The sequence below is a fragment of the Semicossyphus pulcher genome, unplaced genomic scaffold (assembly GCF_022749685.1).
Source record: "Semicossyphus pulcher isolate SPU_LCO1_2020_fin unplaced genomic scaffold, fSemPul1.0.p SCAF_24, whole genome shotgun sequence".
Taxonomy (NCBI): Eukaryota; Metazoa; Chordata; class Actinopteri; order Labriformes; family Labridae; genus Semicossyphus; species Semicossyphus pulcher.
This window is the reverse complement of record NW_027211698.1, coordinates 1424278-1448477: the sequence shown is the minus strand read 5'-3', so window position 1 is coordinate 1448477 and position 24200 is coordinate 1424278. Positions and strand designations below refer to the sequence as shown.

The 24200-nt window shown below is 42.1% G+C and overlaps 1 protein-coding gene across 1 annotated transcript; it reads left to right on the top strand.

Moving 5' to 3' along the window:
• Nucleotides 1-4332: 4332 nt before the first annotated feature.
• On the top strand, nt 4333-22722 carry slitrk6 (SLIT and NTRK-like family, member 6). The gene is made up of 2 exons (XM_069675543.1): nt 4333-4812; nt 18759-22722. Exon 2 carries the CDS (start codon nt 18774-18776, stop codon nt 21306-21308), a length of 2535 nt encoding a protein of 844 aa, XP_069531644.1. The 5' UTR covers nt 4333-4812; nt 18759-18773; the 3' UTR covers nt 21309-22722.
• The last annotated feature ends 1478 nt before the right edge of the window (nt 22723-24200 follow it).

Here is a 24200-nt window from a genome sequence, read left to right as displayed (position 1 = left end):
TTGGGCAGAGATTTTCATTGCAGATGAGCCAAAGTTGCCCTGTCTTCCAAATGTCATCACGCAGCAGTGTTTTACTCCTTTGGCTTCTTGGCTACAGTGTTACTTTCGTGAAGATGACTGAGAGTGACATGAGAAGTACTAAAAGTAGGAGCAGGAGAGGATACGGCTCTGTATGGGTTGCAAAATTCCATGCCTTCAGGTCTAAACAAAGCCTAGAGCACATCTTTAGCATTTCCTAAAATGCAGCAGCGACTATGACCTTGACTGAGGAAAAAAATAGACAAACAGCTGTGGAATACATTGATGATAATTGTGCGTATTGTTACAGAACCATTATGCAAAATATTATGTAAAAAACCTCTTTTTAGCAAAGGACGGTCCTAAAGAAGACACTCAACTTTCAAAATATACAACATTTGCCCCAGAAAGTTGTGGAATGAGCGTTCTTACATTATGCATTGGAACTGTGGTAACTAAGAAAACAAAATCATTTCAAAGTAAGAGAAGCCTGATAGCCTTGTTGGAAGCTTTCTCCAAATAAAGCATGCATTTTAAGTGTTCAACCGCTTATTTTCAACCCTTTTCCAACAGGGAAATAATCTGATTTAGTCTTGCTTTAGCAGTAGCTTCTACATATCCCCAGGCCTTCTCTGTTAAAATACTTTATCAGCAGCTTTATCAGACGGGTGGGAGGCAGGTAAATTGTGTTGTTACAATTCCTAATGTGTCCCCTCAAATATATAGATGCAAGATTACACTCATTAACGCCAGCGCACTGGGAAAAAGCTCAGACGTCACACTGTGGATGCAGCTAAGCTTTTTATGCCGTTAAGTATATGATGATTAGGATGAAAATAGGACGGATGTGTTTGAACACTTGCCAAAAGACAGTTCCTTTGTGAGTGTCACCCTACTTTTCAGTTTGCTTTTAGTTTTAATGATGCCGTTCAGTGTACAAAATGTCAAACCAAGATGCATGCGTCTCAGCCTTGAGCGCTTGGATCAGTATCTTAAAGCCTCGAGTACAGCTGGGAAATCTCTGAGATCCCACGGTAAAAAACAAACATTAAACGAAAATCCCTTTTAAAACAGCAATCACAAATAGAATAAAGTCAGCAGCAGTGTTGACATACCTAACTCTGACTACTTTACAAGTAATTGCTGTCAATATGCTGCTGATTAAGTTAGTGCTTTGCGAACAGCGAGACAATATGACCTGATAAAAGATAGACTTAAACATCATGACATCCCAAAACAAGGCACTAGTTGTCACAACGGAAACTCAATGCCACCTGACAGACTCTAATCGGATGTTTGCTCGAGCTAGAGCTTCAGTACATATCATCAGGTTGAAACAAAATCCTCAACAGCCTCAGACAAAGTCAAATATTGTGAATGTATATTTACTGTAGGGCCATTATTGGAGTGTACGGTGTTTTTCCATTTTGTCCACACACCATCTGGTCAATGTTGTGCTATTGAGCTACACTGTGAAATGTGCTAGATTTATTTTGAAGCAATCATTTTTTATAGTTATTCCAGCTTTACTTCTGAAGATACGATACAGATCATGATATTGGTCTTATGGTGAAATATATACTTCGATATATTGCGATACTGGATATTGCAATAATCAAGGCAATTTTTTTTTGCCATATCACACGAGAGGGAGCACTGTTAAACTGAATATCAGCACAAAGATAATAACAGCCGTGCTGATATTCAGTATAACAGCACGACCCAGAGTGCAATATAGCCTTTATACAATTCTCTCAGCAGAATATAGTCTTAAAAGGCAAATGGCCAGAAAAGATTCATTTTTGTTGATTCAATTATTCACCCCCCCCCCCCCCCACACACACACACACACACACACGCACACACACACTAATTCCACAACTTTACCACTATTATGTACATTTATCTGTATATTTCCAGCCAGTTATGTGAGTCTGTTGATAGTTAGCTTAGTTACCTTAAAGCAGACATACATGCAGTTAAAAGTGATGTTACACTCTATATCAGCGCGATAATGGAATGCCTCTTGTCCAATCAAATTACAGGGTCTGAACAACGGTTCTCAAATGTGATTTTTTAAAAATCTAATTTTAGGAAACAATCTTAGTGTAAAAAAACACACCACTATTTGCTAGAAACCTGAGATTTCTTTATTGCTGCAATAGAAAATGGGATTTGCCTTTGTGTTAATCCCAGTCCTGTAACATCCATCACTATTTGTGGAGTCAGAGCCAACAAATGAACAAAGCCTGTGTTCTTCAAAAGAAAAAGGAGAAATATTCGCAAGTAAACTATAACAAAAAAAAAAAAATCAATACTGTGTTTTTTGGAATCAATACAGCATCACAAAACCTGACATTTGAAGTGTTTCAATATTTTCTTACACTGCTGGTCACAATCTACGTTCTCATCTCCAACTTCCTGGGAAGTCGAACAAAAAGAAAAAAGTGGTTTTGAATAAAGCCTCGTACCAATTGATGTTGCATCTGCCTGACACTGGGGCCACTGTTTTATTTGATAGGAACAAAAAGCACCTTGTTCTGTGATCAAGCGACAGATAAATGAAAAAGACACACATAATTAAAACATTCACTGTCCTTGTTGTGATGACGACTACATCAACACCCGGCCTGAACCACAAAAACAAAACACAAAGCAACGCAGATATGCACCTTATCTCTTTATTGTGTTTGTTATTAGTGCACGTCCATGTGATAAAGCACCTGCACTACTTAGGAACAGCACATAAAGAACTTCCTGACAAAGGTGCCTAATGGCTTCGTGGCTTTCATTAACCGAGAAAGCCACTGTGGAAAGTAGTTAAAGAGCCTTTTTCAACAAGGCACCTCTGAAAGGATACAGTATATTTACTTTAACAGAGACTCAGACATTAGACTGGGAGTTATTTAAAGAGTGAGTTTGCACAGCGTTTGCTTCAAGACATATCACTGCCATGACACTTAAATATTGATTTTGTTTTGTCTGAGTGCGTGAAATTGTTTGCATCACATTCTTTTAAATGTTTCCAGGTTGTGTAAATGAATGAGTCAGTTATATATGAGCTAATTTTTCATTCTGCACGAGGTTGTATGGCGTAGCTCTCCGTTACAAGCTCTCAGGTGTTTCAAGGTTATAGTTTTTCACTTTTGCTCCCTTACTCCTCCTTTGAGAAGCCTTATCTGGGTTGGGTAACACAGTAAGGTCGAGCATGAACTTGCACTGCGCTATGATGTTCCAAATGGGAGTTAAATTTACACTAATCCTGTGACAAAGCCACTTTGCTTAAAAAAAGGCAGACACTTAAAACAAGCACAACCTAGACATTCCCGGCCCATCTGAAAGGCTTCGGCCAGTAAGCAGGGGTTTAAATGCAGATGAATCAGTTGCTTTCCACAGAACTGTCCTTTGATTTATCAAACAGTTTGGCTTTTTTAAGTCATCACACAGGAGCATGAGCTGGAATAATGATGAAATGCTTCATCAGTTCTGTGCACCCAAGGGAGATCAGAGGTCAGGCTGAGCTACAGCTCGGCTGGAACCGGTAGCACTTCTGTGTCTTGTTCAAGGGCATGGAGCAGCTTGAACCCCAGTGTGCTCCTGTGCAGATCCCCCACAAAGATGAGCTACTGGACTTTCTACAAAGAAATACCTCATTTTCCCTCTCATTATATGGACTGATTTTCCTTGTTATGTGTTTGGTGAAAGGCCAAAAGAGAGTGTGTCTTGGCTGATAGATCATTAATCTGTGTCGTTCATGCATTGCTGTATTATATAGTATTAGTTCCATCCTTTAGGCTTGGTGCTGCAGCCAGGCTATTTAAAGCCCATCAATGCAAGTTTTTTTCTTCCTTGGTATTGTAAGAACCTCCAAGAGGAGGAGCTCTGTAAAACTGCTACAGAGCTTTCCCAGCTGTAGCAAAAATGACCTGATAAAGACAAGGATATACCGGACGTGGTGTGATTTTTTCTTTCCAAATAAAATCATTACATTTTTCATTTTGTGTTTGAAAGGTAAGGTAAAGGATGAAACCGCCACAGAAGGCTTTTTGGATTATTTTAATAAAATAAACGGCCATTTATTGTCTGTATTTATTACGGAAATTGTGTAAAAATGGGACTTTAAAGGTGAAAAATATCTATAATTTAAGTTTGCTCGTGTCAGTTTAGAGCATATGCTTTTATTTTGAAAGGTATCACAGGAACTGCTGCTATATATTGTGTCTCGCTTGACGCTGCTTCCCGTCTCTGTAGTCCACCTCTACAGCATGCAAATTACGGAGCAACTCCAATATATCTCAGATTGGTTAACTACACGGAGCGCGCGGCGCGGCGCGAGAGCTGGACGCGGTACGCGCTTTCATCTTTTGGAGTGGACCGTAGAAGAAGAAAGAATTGCCTCTTTTTAATGACAGTTGTGTTTTCTCCTCGCGACTCGAACCTGCAACTTAATTATAATTAATTCTTCAGAGTCTGGGGGAGTATACCCATCATCCCGGGACCGGAGTGACACCTCACAGAAAGCTGCTCGTGCAACGGAATTATCAAGTCCCCCTCGTGTGATAGGGTTATAACACTTGAATAAGACTGTGGAAACCGAGAGGACAAGTGTGGACTGACGGACCCTGTGAAGTTTGCTTGTGTGTCAGCTGTTTTTTGAGGAGTGCGGTGGACGGACTGGAGAGAAAGTGTTGTGGAGGCTAGTCCCTCTTCAATGCGTCGGTTCCCCGTGTCTACATGGACTGAGTACGGTGACAGTTGGACCAGGCTTCCCCTGTTTTTCATCAGTTTTAGTCGGTAAGTCACGAAGCTGAGTCAGTACTTATATGTGTGTATATTTATCTTAACGCGTTGCACTGTAAAATGCTCAATTAGTCTCAGATTTTTAACAACTAAGCACCAGGTGTGCTTCTGTATGCTTTCATTCTGCTGCATTTTTAAACAGCTAAGAAGCAAAGGAATCCAGGTGTTCATTATGGACAGGTTCCAACTAGCTTAACTATGTTGTACCCCTCCACATTTGACCATAAGCAAAAAAACAGAACATTCCTGTAAATTAACTAAGTGGACTGACCTGTCAACATAAATTATTACTGTTCGTCACCAGCAAGGTTTTACGAGTAGAGAAAGTCCTGTAAAAAAAAAAGTGCCTGGGCTTGACAGGCAGGGAGCAGAGAGAGACCAGTGAGTTTCCCTGAGGGTCCTCCATTACCTCGAGCACACCTGGCTGTTTGCCACACACAGTTACTGTATCCTACGGCTCTGTGCTGGGCTTATGGTAATGAAGAGTGGTGCTACGTCTGTACAGTGCTTTCATTACGTCCGAAAAATCTATAGCTTTAAGTGGCTCTTTTTTCTTTGAAATCTCGGTTATATACCTCCGCTTGAACACAGCATCAAAAGCCCACTCGTTCATTGTGTTTTTGGCTGCTTTTTTGGCATTTAGCCACAGCTAAATATAGTTGCTGCGTATGAATATTTATAATTTTGTTAGTGGTCACAGGTGTGCTTAATGAGGACTGCATCACGACTTGTAACAGCCAATCAGAGAGGTGTTTTTTTATTATTATTAAGAAGCATATTTAGCCTGCCAAAATTAATCACATTTAAACTCATTAATTTCTTGCCATACTGTAAATCACGACTGATTATAAATCTTGACTGCATTCAGGCCCAATTTAATCGGTTTGCACTTTGACCAGCAGGACAGCAATTTATTCCACGAGAATGGCGAGGTGGTACTCCTATTTAACGGCAAGTTTAATGAAGGAAAGACGTGTGTAATTAGCATTAAGTTGTGAATTGCTTAATTGAGTTTTGGTCCTAATTTTTTGCTTGGATGAACCCTCCCATATCATAGATGTATGCTGCGTGAACCTAATGTATCTAAATTACTTGATTTTAATTATTGATTGCTTTCTGGAGATACAACAGCCTACATGGGCCAAATTAACACATTATGTAAAACTCAAAGTGGGAGTCTTGTACGCAACTTAAGCCACGTCCCAGCCTTTCTCCTAGAATCTATTGTTAGATGCCTGTTTGAATTCATGACGAAAGACATCTCCCTCTTTTCTACTCAAGATACAGAGGACCTATAACAACATCAACAAACCACAGAACGTTGTTCATTAAACCTCTACTGAGCAATTTGCTTGCAATAAAGGCAAACACAATTGTATGTTTGGAAAGTTGTTGTAATGTGCGAAATAGCTCGAGGAAATTGGTCTGCGGTTTTAAGAGCATCAGCTCAGGGGTAGAGCAAGGACGAAGGCATCGGGAAACTTTATTAAGGCACACTACTTCCAAGTAAGCCTGCAGATATATTGGAGAGCCTCCGCTGCTCGAAGACGCAGAGAAAGTAGGCACGGCTGGCCCGCAGAATATTGAATCAGTCAAAAAAAAAAGGGCTAGAACAAGGAGCAAGGGAGTTGAACTATCTCCTGCCTCTTGAGTGGGCGGATGTCATAATTATCATTTCGCCAGGATTGCGATGGAGGGGCCGCGGGCGCTGGCAGAATCTCTGCAGATATGTGGGTGTAGTGGTGGTGTCGACCCTGTAGGGCAGGCCACATCACTTCCAATACAGAGTAAAAAAAGGGACAAGTCCCACCATAATTGGTGCCTGAGAACACTGCAGGGCGCTCAGGGAACATGATAGACGGTCAGAGCCCCCGTACGTGCACATAAACAAAGCTGCATGAGCACGCACAAGGAGAAAAACACACTAGCGCTCATGCACGCTGAAGCAATAGAGTGCAGGGAGCTCTAATCTGCTATCCCATGTCAGGCTGAAATGAAACAACCCCTAGCTGGACGCAACAAGTCTCACTGTCTTGCCTTCTCCTTCCCAGCCTCCCCTATCGTTCTCTGTTTCAGCCCCCGAGCAAAAGCCGCCTGACTTTGAGCATGAGTAAAGGCACGCAACTGTTGGTTGCTGACCTCCAAGAGAATAGGGAGAGAAAGGGGGAACTCTTCCCTGCCACAGATTCAGGTCGTAGGCATGTCACACTTCATGTGCAGCAGTGGACTAAATTAGCAGGTAGGACTGTGAAAAGCACTCCCTGTACAGTGTTTCCAATGTAATTGTCAGACAAGGAATCCTGCATTATTAAAACTAGCTCTTCCTTCTTTGTGCTTAGTCACTCCTGGTTGTGTTGCTGTTGTTCAGGAGTGTGCTATCTCCAACACCTGGAAGAAAATAGCCTCTTTCAGTAAAGTTGCTATAAACCTCTCTGTCAGGAGACATATAGGTGCTAGCTTCAGGCCAGTGGATCTCTTATTGCAGTCTGGTGAGTCAATAGAATCCTAGCAGGGCTCCAAACACAATCTAAGAACAGAGCTTAAAATCTTCAAAATCAACACGCATTGATGTTTTTTTTTCTTTTGAGCTGTTTTTCTGATCAATGTTTGAAATGATATTTTTGCAGGAATAACGAGACGGGTCTCTGCCTTCTTGCAAACAGACAGACGTATAGACTCAGCACCTGTCATGAATGTCTACCTTGCTGCATAGGCTATAAATATTGTAAAAGCTGCTGTTTGGGGAAGTAGCACACAGAATGCGCTGGGCTGTGGTTGGAGTTCTGATGAAATGCTCACTGAGCACATTATTGAGGACAATAAACACCTCACTGCCCTTGTTTGAAATGCAACACTCCCTGCTGTCGCACCGGCGTCACGTGTGACATGCACACATTTCTTACGCCCGCCGCGCGGAACGAGCCGTGTTGCCTGTAAATGCATTTAATCTTCACTTTCTGTTATGATCCAAAGCGTTCTGAGGTACATGGCAGTAATCCTTCCCAAAAAACAAATAGGGAATTATGAGCGTTAAGACCTTCTTGCGGTTCGACTTTGAAGCATTTGTTCTTCTAACAGGTTTGAACAGGAGCCTTAGAATGCTGTCCAGCCTCTTTAACTGCCCACTGCGGCGTCTCTCCTTAATTGGTCTTGAAAAGTCTCGTTCGCGAGGACTGTGCGGGTCAGCTCAAGTCTCGGTGGTTATTAAGTCATCAGACACTCAATTAACTCTGCAACTGTACCTGATCTTACAAAAGAGAAACTTGCAGGGGCAGAAAAACAAGATGCTTGAGCTATATCTGCATTAAAGTTGCTGCTTGAAGTGCACTCTTTAAAACTTTTCCTGGCAACGCTTTTGTGTAAAAATACCTTTTCTAATCAAAAAAATGAGAGTGCAACTCTCCTTCTGTGTCTGTTTAAGTGTGCCCTGCCTGGCACTGGCAGTCCCACATATTCTTGGCTTTTCCATCGGTCATAGGCTGGCTTTCCTTCAGGCTTGTGCATCAGTCTGCTCAGGGTGTCACACAGGTGGAGTTTTGTTCTACCGGCTCTGCATCATAAAGCAACTTATAGTGATCCCAGAGTGTCACAGGAATGAATAATGGAAGCGTCTGGTGAATAAGTAGAGAGAGGGCACAGCCCAGAGTGAATCAGAATAGGTGGCATACACAGTCCAACCAGTGATTTTCTGTCAGACGTGAAAGTTGCGAGTGCAAACAGTTAGAGACAGACTGTGACTGTCTGCTAATCTCACGTCTTTTTATTACATTTTTCCTCCCTAAGTCAGCCAAGGGAACTTTGGATATGTTTTGCTAGGTTGGCAGAAAGATAATCCACGGGGCTTTAAGCTGGGTCAACATTGTTTTGCGTATATTTTTCAGTCTTCTCATGGACACGCACGCTCTCAGTATATCAACAAAATATGCAGCTACAGGCTAGAACATGCAGGGTCACATATAACAGCATGAGTCTGGAGGATGACACTGTTATCAATAAAATATAAAGACATACAAATACTGGTAAAAACAGATGATGACTTGATAGTAGTTTGTGTAATAAGAAACTCAGCAGGGGTTCTGTTGATGAACTGTAAGCATCAAACCTGTCAAATATCTGCCAATTAAGGATGCCACGAGAAATACAAGCATGGCATTAATCTGTCATAAAAAAGATTGTACTTAAGTGTTGAAGAGATTTAGAGTGTGTCTAAGTGTGACTTTAAGCACACAAGTGTCCTTGTGATTTCCTAGAGACTGAAATAAGACTTTTGAAGCTTACAATACCAATTTTTAGCCTGGTTTTAAGTCACTGATTACCAATATGGCGGCAAATCTAGTGATTTTTTTAGACTCCTTCTTGGATTTTGTACCAATAAAACCATGCAAAGGTAATCAGATGGTTGTGTTCTTAATCAAGTAACATTGTGTACTAGGGCTTAGCGATGAATCGTTTAACCATCGCAATTGCGATGTGCGCATCACAGAACGAACGATAGTTTTTTTTGTTGCTTGGTGCAAAAGGAAAACTGGCCATTTACTCGTCTGCCATCACTAATCTACAACAGAAGCCTGTCTGATATCACATTAATGCTGCCCTTTATGGACTCACAGTGAACTGACTGCTGAGCTGCAAAGTCTGTTACACTTGCCTTGTAAACATGCGCGTGACACTGCTGCCGTCACATATCATGTCGGCGGGATGCTTGAGGCAGACGCTCAGTTACGCGAGGCGGCCTTTGAGTGACCAGTTTTGGTTAACGCTGTGGCCACATAAACGGATCGTTCACGTGTTGCGGAATGTTTACTGTTAGCGGCTTCTTCTGCACCCAACGGCGTGAGGTTGTGTCCTGTCAGGAAGTAGGAGATGGTGAGCTTTCGTTTCAACAAGTTACTGATTTAAGTAGCAGAGTGTTTTGCTGGTTATGAAACAGACTGAAATCAATTCTGATGACTGTATATGTCCTAACAAAAGCAAAGCAGACCATCAGCGACGAGATTGATTATTTCTATATGGTTATTTTTAAAGCCTGAAATCGCTTGTGAGGGGGTAGGTGTCAGACGAAGTGATTAACTGCACGCTGCCTTTGTTGACATTTTCCAGGCAAAAATGTAAAGTGACTGATACATATGACAGCAGGATAAGATACTTTTGTTCAAAACCACCACTTAAGCATGTACAGGACAAATCAGCAAAGAGATGAGGTACGGTTTTGTCCACAGGGGGCGCCAAAATCAACACAAACTGAAAGTTCCTAACAGTAGCTTTAACCATACATTTATGGTTTATGATTAATTTGCTTTATGAAGAAACATGTCGTTCCCCCTGAACTCTCTCTACTTTTTCATGCGGGTGTCAGTCACTCAACCAAGTATGCTAAAAGTGAGGGGTTTTTTTTTCCGAATTTAACCGAATTAAAAGTCTCAAATAATAAAAACCATGATTGTTAATTGTTTATAGGCCTGTATGTAGTCGACATAAAACACACTTTTTTTTCGCAATAAATATGACAGAACAAAAACTATAACTCGCAATATCATTTTTTTTCAACATCGTGCAGCTCTACTGTCTACCAATTTTAATCATTGTGGTTAGTGCTGAGATGATCGTAAACTATGAAGCTGAAACCTTCTGCTCGCTACTCTAATTTACAACAACATTTCAATATCAACCCAAGCATTATTTATTATTATTTCTGCATTAAATGTTACATAAGCAGATAATGATAAATCTGTGACAGGCCTAAATCAGCCAATAAGATCAGCCAGAGACATACTGGCTGAGCTCTATATGAATTTGAACTTACATCAACTGTAGATTAGCTGTTTTATCAGTACAACCTAAAATACTACAGACTATTTTAAGATGCCAAAATGGATTCATGTGAAAAACTGTTGTTTCATTTGAGGCCAACATTTTCATGAGTATTTTTTATCAGTTTTGTTTATCAGCTCGTTTTAAATACAATAAAGTTATTCAGAAATTGAGATGTGTATTTAGTGGACAATAAAAACCGTATCACGATAAGCAGATTAGTCCTGCACTGTCGACACCACAGAATGTTCTAGGTGTTGCCCTCTATGTTGTTTACCCTCCGTAAGCAGGTCTGTCTACCTATAATGTGTGGCTCCTTTCAGACTGAGGCTTGTGTATCAGACGGCAGATCTACACCTATTTATGGAGTGAATCATAAGACTGTCATTAGTGTTACCCTGTGGCCTTTTTACAGAGGGTGGGTGCTGCTTTTCAAATGGGCTTTTCAAACAGCTGAGAACAGACAGACACTTAGGATGATTATATAGCACATCATACGGAACACGTAACACACGCTTCCTGAACAACTTTACACAACTGCTTCTTTTTTTCTCACATTTGCTTTGGTTGTGATGTGCCAGACTTTCCAGATACAGGCGCCTGGATTGAGTATTCAGAATGAATTTATCTACACTTACCAGTCCTGCTGGGCACTGGTTAGTCACTCCCGAGTAAAATGTGTTCCTTTTAAAGCGACAGTAGTGTACAAAGGAAGTGTGCATCTGCTTGGTGCAGATGTCTTTCCTTACAAAATGTACCTTGATGCCACAATACACTCGTGTAATCTGCGTGCTCATTTCTGGAGAACTAATTACTGCGCATTAGTTAAACAGACCATTTGAAATGCAAGCCTACTAAATAGCGCTTGCCAAGGGAGCCGAGCCATCCCCCTCCCTTCCACATGCAGTCTTTGTGCTTCTATTATTAGTTCTATCATGCATATGTTTGCTATCAGAAATTAAGGCCCACCAGCTGAGAGCAGTAAGAAAGGAGGCCGTGCAGTACGCAAGGTAGCGACTGTGTGAAAAATACATTTTTGCTTTTAATCAGCTTCTCTTCACATGTTCAGACCTATGAGGCGTGTACGTGTAAAGCAGTTCAGAATGAAGTCCCACTGCTTTCTTTCATCTTGCCATATGATCGACTGCCAGCTGTTAGAACCGCTGCATGGCACGAGACAGCACACAGCTGATGAAGCTTTAACAGGCCGCTGATGATGATTCTAAAGACGCAACCCTGAAGCAGCCAGCAGAGCACGGGGCATGATCCCCGCCTCCCTGGTCACCACGGCCGTGTGTCTGCAGCACTGCCAAAAGGATCTTTGTTTCTGCATGGTGGAGCAGTATTGTGGTGGGACTGTGGGTTGCCTCAGTCTCACTCCTATCCAGGTGGAGAATGTGGGGTTGAATTAATAGTTTGAAGTTGCACAAGTTTGGTGCGACTGGTCGATTTCATGTTTCCTTTGTTCCCTCAAGCTGTAGATTGTGCCCCTAAAAAGTATGATTTCCATTTTCTATTTTGTGAATTCTGTTTAACAACTTTAGCAAATGTCATCAGAGAGATTATCATATTTTTTACTTCAACATTGCACCATTTTTTTAACAAGGAAAATGGCTCAAAACATTCCATGCTTTTATTCTCCTGACTCATAGTTTTAGTTTCATTAGAAATGGCTCTAATCTTTAAAGCTACTGTGCAGATTTTTTTCACTGGTTATGAAACAGACTGAAATTAATTCTGATGACTCTATGTTACCTACAAAAGCAAAGCAGACAAGCATCAGCGACAAGATTGATTATTTCTTTGTAGTTATTTTTAATGCCTGAAACCGCTGGCGGGGGGGTAGGTGTCAGATGAAGAGATTAACTGCACGCTGCCTTTGTTTACATTTTCCAGGGCCAAAAATGTACAGTGACTGATACATGTGACTGTTAAAGAAAGCAGGAAAACCAACACTTAAGCATGTACAGGACATAATCATTAAAGAGATCAGAGGTACGGCTTCGTCCACAGGGGGCGCCAAAACCAACACAAACAGAAAGTTCCTCCAGCAGCTTTAATTTAGCTGTTATGACAAAATCATTTTAATTGTTTTGGTCTAATTTCCAACAGATGGTGTGTTTAAAACAGACTTGCCCAGTTTACTTTGCCACAAGCTAATTGGCAGTTGAAATGTGCCTTGCATGCTAAATTGATGGTAGCTAAAAAAAAGCAGATAAATAGAAGAGTACAGGCACATTTCCTCTGACAGTGAAGTGCCACCATGATAAGACTGTTCATTCTTTGCTATACATTGAGGCATGCGGCTTTGGATGATACTCAGTCTAAGAACAATTTCATACATGCTCTGAATTCATCACCGTGGTGTTTCATCCTCCATGAATACAGATTACATTTACATTTTAGCTCTCAGACATGTAGGTGATACACCAGTATATTAAACACTATTTATATGGTTCTGACAGGGAACCTCAGACTTCAGTGAATTAAAATGTACTCCTTCAACCTCCCCGTTGTCAACACCCATAAATCACCATGTCTGCAGGTAGCCTAGTAATGAGGTGGACTAAGGCCATAAAATGGTAAGAACAGAGGTGTCAGTGAAGAATTTTTAAACAAGTGGAAAACTGAGAAATTCCAACAAGAAATCCACTGGATAAGTTTAAAACACAAATGCGGAGTGACTTTTATCAGTTTTGACGGAGTTGGGAGAAAGGCTCAGTCGGGTGCCACTAGGGATAACAAGCCCTTCATACTTGTACATCAAAATGCCTCACGCTACCGAAAAAGGAATTAGGCTCCTGCCTTATGGGCTATTTGTGGCTCCAGAATGCTTTACTTACTCTGACAGTGACAAGGACAGAACATGACTACAGCCGTGTTCATATTATCTAAAAATAATGTCTTAAACTGTCAACTGGATAATATGCACGCTACTTGGTACAGTCTGAATCCAGGTTGTGTTTATACGAGTCACATGCTGTACCCGTTTGTGCCAATTCACGCACGATGACAAATGCCTCGTAGGTACCAATAAGTGACCGTTTAGTGCATGAGGAAGCGTGAAAATTCAACTGAAAGCGAGAGCACATGTGCTTCATGCCCTAAAGATTACAGATTACAAGATAACACGCTCAAAGGGTCCCCTGCTTTCCCAAATGTCGCCAATATCGTCTTTTACCAGTTTTGTTGACGGAGCAATTCATCCCTGGAAAAAGCCACAGTCAAAGCCGCTGTTCTCTGTAATCGATAGAACCAAGGATATTTGAAATTGGAGCCATAACTGTTCAGAAAGTTCAAACAGCTCGTGGTTTCGCCCATTCGACATTCCTACAACACCCAGCGTGCATTGCGCCCCTCCCTCTGAAAGGAACGGCCCAGAGAGAGACGCTGGAGTGAAATACTATTTTTTTGTGCATACTATAGTTTACTAAGCCTGTATCTAGCTCCCCATAATAGCATGATAGGACTGAGGTTGAAAATCAGCGAGCTGGCCCTTTAAAGTGAGAGTCTGACCAGAAGCAATATATTTGTTTCAATGAGAATTTAAATATGTATGTTCCTCCATTGCTTATTGACAATACATGCCCAATGGACCCAGTTAATTCAACGCCTTAAGCCTCATTATGGCAGTTCTGGGTACACAGGTTAACAGCCAAGAAGGGACATTAAAGTACAGAGTGGTTTACTCACCTTCCTAGCCTCTTGTTAGCTGTCCAACCAAAGTCCATAGGCAAGACACTGACTAGATACAGGCTGGCAGGTATCCAGCGATCGATATCCGCACCTGACCTCTGACCTTCCTGTGGAGGATGTAAAAGACGAAAGAGAATGCATGAGTCGAGAATGCCCAGAGTCGGCTACGATTTTGTTTGTCGAATTTCTGCAGGGCTTGTTTGCATCATTGTACACATAGCATTGCAGGAGCAACGGCATGGTAAGTTGTAAACAAAAGAAGTGTTGAAAATAAAGTGGAAAAACAATGAGGGGAAACACAAAGACACCCTCACCCTAATAACCCTGCCTCAGAGTTAAAATATGTTGTTGGACTTAGTCGTTTGATTTGGTGCTAAACCTGCTTTATCAGCCAAATCCAATTTGAATGCCAAAAATTCCGTGTCGGGCAACGCCGAGAACTCCTCTAAGGCACTAATAAAGTCTAAAAGTTGAACCTGAACGGATCATTGTGACTGTTCATGTGACATTAGGCTGAGTGTGTTGGGTGGTGATGTCAGCCATCTTCTTAGCATGGAGCAGAAGTTTTGCACTGTTGAAGGAGCATCTGTATGTCATATAAACATGTGTATTAATGACATATCTGTGTTAGAAGAAGCCTGAGGGGCTGTCGTACTTCCATGATATTATGGACCACTTCACTGCATTGGAACAATACAAATTATAGCTGGCCCAAATAGAGTGTGATCATGCTATTTCTGGGACTGTAAGTGGCTAAAGCCTGTTGTGTAGCGCCTGGAGAAAGCTCAATGTGCGATAAATATTCCATCAACAGATTTTCCTTCTCCTCTCTCCCTCTGCTGTCTTTCCCTCGTCGGCTGTGTACCCGTTTTTTTCCCCTTTCTAACTCATCTCATTTGATGTTGGACGATGATTTGGCTTCACACTCATGCATGAGGGGAGTTCTCATAGGGCTTCGCTAGATCTCTAATTGAATTGTCTGAGCAGCAAGAGATGCGCATTTAAATTCCAAAAAGAAGAGAGGACCGGCACCGGAAGAAGCGCTTCATCTCTCGTGCCCGTCACGCTGAGTTCCATGCAACATTGATTACCTGAGAAAAAATGGATCAGGGAGAGAAGTCTGTTTGAAATATACAGAAGAGAGAGTGCAGCAGGCTAATGCCTTCCCATATCTGCCCTCAGCAGTGTCATCATGCAGTACGCGATAACATCTGTCAATAGTCTGTTTCATTTCACATTGTCTTACGAGCCGTCAGGGTCACAGAGGTGAGTGCCTCGGGTGCCATGACCACCACCAGAATTCTGAGCAGGCACAAACTGATAAGTCATAAAGAGGAAATGGCCACAGATATTCTCAGGGGAAAGGTTTTGGAGCCTTTGTGTGAATATTAACACCATCTAAAAATGCATATTTAATAGGTTTGAGAAATTAGATTTTTGTTTCATTATATTCCACAAACTCTCAAAGACAAACGTTGGTAATTGGAGCTTAAAGTCAATCATATCTTTTTGATTCTGCCTATAATTGGTTCAAGATGGTCATTTTCTCAGCTTACTGTGACATTTAAGACTTTGCAAATTTGAGCAACTTCAAAGCCTTTGGGTTTCAGGAAGTTGAGATGTCACAAACTTGAGATCTTTTCCCACATTAATGATCATTTTTATCCATGCTCATGTCTTTATAGTCTCAAAAAGGATAAAAGCAGCAATACACCGGGTCAAATGTGTCTTTTTTCAGGGTCTGAATCTTAAATACGTTTAAATAATGAATCAAAGGCTTTATTTTAATACTGTCAAGAAAATGTTCCCAGCACTTCAACACTTTACTTCATGTGAGGTATACGAAAACGACATGAAAGCTTCCCCTTTCCAAAATGCTAAACAGCTTATAGTTTCAAAGAGTGACTTTTTTTACATGCACACATTTTGGCTTTGTAAATTACTTGTGTACTTGTCACTTGGAATGCTTTTCAGTGCTGGGTCTCTCCATTGTTGTTATGCAGCTATGCAGGCCGAGTAACAGCACTCGATGTCCCCGGAGGCGAGAACATGCAACTAATTATTCTGCTGTATTCCGTCTGATGTTGTGGAGATTCCCAGTAGAAATCAGTAAAATGGATTATTAATGCGTTACGTTTGTGAACTATTTCTGTGGGTAGATTGTTAATGATGATTTTTACAGAGATTTGGTTAAAGGGTTGTGTTCAAGTGTATTTTCGAATGACGCGAGCGTTCAACATGTCTAGTGTTTTGTAATACTTGGATGTTTCCCAAGTCAGTGGAGTGAGCAGTGTAAGTCTAGGTCTATTGTTGCTGAAAGGTTTCCAGTTACCCGGGGGTACATGCTTGAACACATCAGAAATGTTAGAGGTAGTGTTGACTTGGCTTCATTAATAATTTTGACTTCACGAAACACCACCAAAAAATTGAGACATGTTGGAATAGACAACAAGTTGATGAAATAATGAAAAAGTGAGAGTAAAGTTTCACATCCTGCTTTTGTCTCTGAAGCCCTCCTCATCTGCATAGTGGGTTTAAGACTCTCATATGAGGTCGTGGTAATTCTAAGCTTAGTCCAGAAGGCAAACTTGGTTGAAGTTCTTAAAGACGTTTCATCCGAAAGGCTTCTTGAGATCTAAACTGGACGGAGCTAGAAGCTAGAGCTTTAGAGCCTTATATTTCTAGCTCCTTCCACCAGTCAGTTTAGATCTCAACCTTTGGGATGAGAGGTGAAAGGTCCTCAGGAACTTCAACCAAGTCCAGTTGCCTTTTGGATTAAGCTTAGAACTCTCAGACTGTGATCATTAAAATGTATTACAATGTTTAATTTCTCTGTTGGATGTTTAAAGAGGTAGTAGCAAGGATTCCCTTTCATATATTTTGCGGTACAAAAGGTGCAGTGGGTATAGAAGTACAACCTGTATCGGGCACTCTAATCCACATTCCAAACATTTTACACCAATCGCTTTAGGGCAAAGTCAATAACTCTCGCATGAAAATGTTCCCTACATCTCATTGACTTTCAATAGAGAGGCAGCATTTTCTAGTCAAAAGAAGGTCGAGTAGCGTTTATAGATGGATCATGAGTCAGAGGTTTGAACCTCCGACAAACACTGTTTTCCACAGGCAGTATCAGCTGAACTAGGCTTGCCTAGTCTTGTTAGAATGAAGCTTTCCAGATGCTAATCGGATTGGTTAACAAGAACAGCTGTGCCTTTCTTCCCATCTTCCCATGCCTTATCTCTTTGAAGAATTCCGTACGCGAACACTAGATATGTAGTTCGCCTTGATCACGGGAGGATGGTTCTACTCCTCCGCCAGTCCCCTGGGAGCGATCTAGCCTTTGATCCATTGTGATTTTAGTCAAATTAATGTAATGGATTGAGATGTGGCGCTGAGGCATGTCATCATTAAATTCACATTCCAGCGCTTCCCTTGTCATTCAACATAAATCCTGCCTACAATGATGTTTGAACTCTCTCAGCAAGACGGCGATGTCTGCGTGCGTGGAATACCATTTGTAACAGTCAAACAACACATCCCAATAAACAGCATCAGAAATCACACTGATGAACATAGGTGGAGTTTCATTAATTCTTTCTTGGTTAGTCAAGTGAGGCTTCATCGGTTGTACAACAACGACACAACCATTCACTTTCAGTTTAGAAAGCCTGCTCTAAATTCTTTTCTTAGACACGGACTCTAAATGGACGAAGTGACTTGTGCATTTGTATGACTCACACTGAGTAAGTCTTGTTCGAATGAGTCCTGCATACAAAAGGGCAGAAAAATCAGTCAAATGAGAGAGCCATTTCTTTAAATGTACCATTATCTCACTGTGAGTCACTGAAGAGAGATGCTGCCTGACTGTCATTGCTCATCCTGTGAAATGTATTTACTCATTGGTGAAAGCCATTGTCCCGTTAGAGACTGTGGATTCTGATGACTGTTTCTATGGATTATTAGGATTCCCATTAGCTGCTACACGTAATTTAATTCCTCATGTTTAAACAGGATACAAAAGGCTAGGTGAGGATAAACATTCACAAAGGAACATATCAATAAAGAGACTTTATAAGGGTTTATTTTAAAACGAGCACTGGATCTTGGGCATGTTATATATTTTTCATGCTGTTTTACAATACAAAGACAATTCTACACTACAGACTCTGTCATCCAAGAGGAGTGTGACTTCCACTCATGCATACAATGCACACATGCATGTAAATTTTACGCGTATTCACACATACAACAACCAAAGTTCACGGATTGTAACACATGAAACTTGTATGACATGTGGATCACTTGGATTGTGTGAGATGTTCAAGTAGAACAATGCATTAAATAGTGTCAGACTTGTAAAACATGACACTTAATGGTCTTCTCTTTCCCCTCCCCACCCTTCTGCCCCCGCTTCTCTTCCATCTCCACAGATATATCCGGACGAAATGCTGCCCTGTATCATTTTCATCGGCTTGTTTCTCTCTGCGGCCCAGTCCCAAGATATCCATCCCTCAGAGGCATCATCCTCCATTAGTGAGTCTTGTGACTCCTTGTGCTCCTGCGAGGGAAAAGATGGCATCCTTCATCTTAACTGCGAGCAGAGAAACATCACGAAAATCTCCCAAATCAAAGTCCCGTCAGGTGTGCCCTTCCACCTGAACCTTTACAAAAATGACTTGGTTGAGCTCCGTGCGGAGGAAATGGAAGGGCTTAAGAATGCCCTTTCGCTGCACATCGGGGGTAATAGCATACAAGAGCTGGAGCCAGGGGTCTTTAGCACTCTCAGCTCACTGAAAAAACTCCACATAAATAGCAATTTCCTCGTCACTCTGAAAGAGGACACTTTTCAAGGCCTGGTGAACTTGGAGTTTCTTCAAGCTGACACGAATTTCATACGGGTCATCGAGCCGGGGGCCTTCAACAAACTGATCCGCCTCAAGGTCCTAATCCTCAATGATAATTCCATCGAGTTTTTACCCAGCAACATTTTTCGCTTCGTGCCCCTCACACACCTGGACTTACGTGGCAACAAGCTCCAAACGCTGCCTTATGTCGGGTTTCTGGAGCACATCGGACGGATTATGGAACTTCTCCTGGAGGACAATGACTGGGTCTGCGACTGTGATATTCTACATTTAAAAATCTGGATGGAAAACATGAGGGCACAGTCGGCTCTGGGGGACGTGGTCTGCACTACACCTCATCATCTTAAGGGGACCATTCTGGCTAAGGTCAAGCGGGACGTCCTGTGCCCGTCCCACGCAGATATAAACCTGGAGGAGCCGTCAAAGTCACTGGATATGGTTGTTACCCCCTCATCCAAAGTGGCTCAGATTCCCAAGCTGAACGCCAAAGACGACGCAAAGGTACCGACACCGTCTCACATTCCTGGCAGCCCTTGTGTGGAGCACTGTTCTTGTCACAATCACCCTGTGGCTGGGTTTTTGATGCATTGTCAGGACAGAGGGATTCAAAAGGTGTCAGATATCGGGATACTTCAGCAGAGCCCGACTAAACTGGTGATGACAGGAAATATGATTCAGAAACTCTTGAAGTATGATTTTGTCACATATGACAGTTTAGAACTCTTGAACTTGGCCAACAACAGAATTGATTACATCGATAATGAAACTTTCCTCAGCTTGAGCAGTTTGAAAAAACTGTACCTAAATGGCAACAGAATTGAGAAACTGTTCTCCACCATGTTTGTGGGGCTGCACAACCTTGAGTACCTGTATCTGGAATACAATCTTATCAAAGAGATTGCTCCAGGCACTTTTAATCCCCTGCCAAACCTGAAGCTGTTGTCGTTAAATAACAACCTGCTCAGCTCTCTCCCAGCGCAGATCTTTCGCAATGTGCCCCTCACCAAATTAAACCTGAGGAAAAATCTACTTATGCATCTGCCAGTGAGCAACGTGCTTGATCAACTTGACTCGCTAGAGCAGATTTATTTAGAGGACAACCCTTGGGACTGCAGCTGTGACTTGCTCAGCCTTAAACAATGGGTGGAGAAGCTCAGAAAGGACACGGTGGTGGGCTCCATTTTGTGTCACACCCCAAATAAAGTGATTCAGGCTGAACTGAGAAGCCTGCGTCACGAGGTGCTATGTCCTGGTTTAGGGACCTACTACCCCATGTCCCCAGGTGGGGAGGAGAGCGTGACGGCTACACTGGGGCCCGACACAGCAGACAAAGGTTTATTCAGCTCACTCACAGACACTGTCCCGCTCTCTGTGCTCATCTTAAGCCTTCTTATGTTTGTCCTCATGATTATATTCTGCTCAGCGGGATTGGTGGTGTTTGTGGTGCACCGGCGTCGGCGAAGGGCGAAGAAAAAAGCAGCAGAGGAGCAGCCGCGTGAAAACACAAGCAGCAGTCCGATACACTTACACTACAGCATGTACGGGCAGAAAACGACACACCACACCCTGACTCAAAGAACAGGGTCTGCCACTCTGTACGAGGAGAGATCACACAGTCCTATTGTGCAGATCTGTCGCAACCCTACCTACTGCTCCCAGCACAAGGAGCACGACGCAGAATTGGATTACAGCCTGGACGACCCGAGCACCAAGCATCAGTTCTGCCGGAGTATCATGGAGAAGGAGAACACTTCTCCGCTCACCGGAAACCCCGGCTCAAAGTTCAGACCCATGGCCGGAGACTGCCCCGCAGAGTTCGTCACTCTGGGTAATCCCAACTCCTTGTACAGGAACATTCTGGAGAGGGAGAAGGAGCTGCAGCAGCTCGGAATTACAGAGTACCTTCGTAAGAACATGCCCCAGCTCCAGTCTGCTGTAGACATGCAGGTGCCGGGGCACCAGGAGGAGTTAAAGCTAATGGAGACAATTATGTACTCAAGACCACGCAAGGTCATGCTTGAGCAAACTAAGAATGAGTACTTTGAACTTAAGGCCAACCTGCATACTGAGCCGGACTACTTGGAGGTTCTGGAGCATCAAACTGCTTTTAACTGAGCGTAAGCAGAAAGAAAACAACTCTATATATTCAATTTGAACCAAGTGCCTTGTCCTGTTTGCCCTCTTGTACTTTCCACAGTGTGAAATATCTATCATGGGCACATCAATTTAAGTTAACTGTAGCACAGAATGTAACTGGTTTATTCTTTGTTACCTTTATCTTTTGACAGCCATGTTATGTAGCTGCTGAAAGGTGTTCTATGGCCAAATGCAACCTAAAGAAGCTCCCGCAGTCTGTTGAGCAGGCCCGGGGTGAAAGCAACTTCAATATTTGAGCTAAATCAGCGTTTTATGATTGATGAAACATCCATGGCGCGCTGCCGCCAACTCAATTGATCCACACAGCACTCCCCCGCCCCCATCTGACATCCTGATAGGATAAAGCAGATGTTTGGAAAGTAGTGGGTGAATTTCAATCACCACTTGACCTAGAAATGCTGTTTAATCAGTCTATCCTTACGCCGGGTGTGACCTGATTACACCCTCTGTCAACATACGCCAGCTGGAATGCTGTATCCATAATGCTCATTGTGCCGTAGAGTCAGCAAAATGCCAACTGTATATTGGAAAACAGTGATAGGAGCGCGGTTCCACTGTTCTCCTGTCAGTTCTTTTAATCGATCCAAGACACTGCACAGCTGCAGTCATAGGACCTTTATTTATTTTTATACAAGCTGGTGATATTCACAGAAAGGATGTTTATTCTTCTCTCAATCAGTAAATACAGCACTTAAAAGTACAATATATTATACACAACTGTAATCATGTACAAATGCATTGCACTAATCAAATGCCATAAGATGGTGCATGACAATCAACAGAGTCCTGCTGAAACTTTCTGTTTGTTTTTTATTTCTGCCAGAAACAATGAGCCACATACTGTGTGTGATCCTTCAGCGTGCGTGTGAGAGCTCGTGTTTCATGTCTCTAATTTATGTCTGAAAATCTTCAAGCAGCATTCAGGAACATAGCTCCTCCTCGTGCTGTCGTCGGCTTTGTTCAGAACTGTTTTGAACTTCCTAAAGGCGGGGCATATTACACTGTTAGCACATCAATGGTTACTGACGAGCAACATAACCCAGGAGCTCCAGTTTGCCACTCAGACAACCTGCCGACCGACTTCAGCCAACGCTCCCTCTGTGTCTCAGCTCATGTTAAACGGACTGCTGGGCGACTGACACCTGCGACGTGGACACTGTCAGGATTTATACGATACACACCTTCATACTCATTCAACTTTGAAACGGTTCATGTAAGCACACACTCTGTAGCTTTTCTACTTAACTAGATTGAATTATTTATTCTGTATATTTTGTATATACTTATGTTCCATTATATCTTTGGTTTTTGTGTGCCTTCAGTGCTGTACAGAATATAAACAGAAGTTGTAACTGATAAACAGGAAATAAAGAGTTGCAATATTACCTAAACTTGGAGCTGAATTTATGGTTAGCTTAACGTTCCTGTGAAACGGCTATGTGTCCTTTAAAGACAGGAAGCTATGGAGGGTCTTGTCCTTGATTTTGATTGGCTTTAACTTGTACACAAAAGCTATGAATATAAATTACATTCCAACACAAACCCATAACCGCTAGCTAGCTGGGTTCTGTGCGTCAGTGGGGAGGGATATGAATATTTGATAAAGCTTTATATTAGGAAAGAAAATAAGTATTCTCCCGAGTGCAGGATGAGTCATCAACATTTTTTTTGTTTTCCGATAAATAACAAACTCATCAAATCATCAAGTATATCTAAAAAAATACCTACAGAATTACTTTTTACATTGTGGGGCCAGACACTGCCCAATATTCACCTGATAGATGCTGTGTAAGACTGTGGAAGCACTGCAGCCTCTCTGCAGTGCTTCCACAGTCTGTCGGCTAATTGTCACTCCAGCCACACTGAGCTGCATCCACCCCCCAATAGAGTGACCCTCCCCCTTTGATGTCCCCCCTATCAACCCTCCACCGTGCATATGTATCCGTGCATGCATCTACTTGTGTAAACACCATTTGGTTGTTTTCCTGCTGTGTGAATAATTTAACCCCCCACGATGGCTCAAACCTAGTCCTTAATCACACAACAATGGCTGCAGGGCTTTCACCAGCCGCGCTTTTCCGCATGACTTTCATTTTCTCCGTCTCTCTGGGGAAACAGTGGGCCCTCTCTAATTTCTCCATTTTCCATCATAATTGATGTACCTTAAGCTCCTTTGCAGGAACACACGTAACCTTGCTTTCTGCACACAAATGCATGCAGCGCTCGTATCAGGATACAGATACGGCACCAACATTAATAAATAAATGTTTGTAGATTTGTGTGTAGACACGCATCATTTAAGGTATATGCAAAGTTACAGAAGCAAGCAGACCATGCACACACACACACACGCACTGCAGGGAAGACAAATTATCCTCTGCAGCATGATCCTGTGAGACTCATAAGCAATATGCTCATCCAAAGGTGAGACATTAGCAAAGTGCATTCGTGTGTAGAGAGAGATTTTTTACTTTAGGGCCCGACTTTAAATTAATGGAATCACTTTTGAACCACAGCCCACCAAGGCGCCCGTCTTTGATCAAAGAGACAAATAACACAGCTCAAAGAAAGAAGTAACCTGCTCAGCACGTGCTCAACCTTGTTATTGTGCAAATTTAATACACGTTTGTATTCATTCTTTTGAAATTCTCGTTCACTCAAGTGTCAGGATGACCCAGCCTGTTCTTTACATGTTCTTACCTTTTATAGAAGATTTTAGAAGTATTTCTTCATTTATATGAAAGGAAACAGTATCTGAAAGAAGAGTTTTAGCTAAATGTGTTCTAAAAATTTGAGATAGACCGATATGGTTTTTTCAGGGCCGATACCGATACCGATTATTAGTAGTCA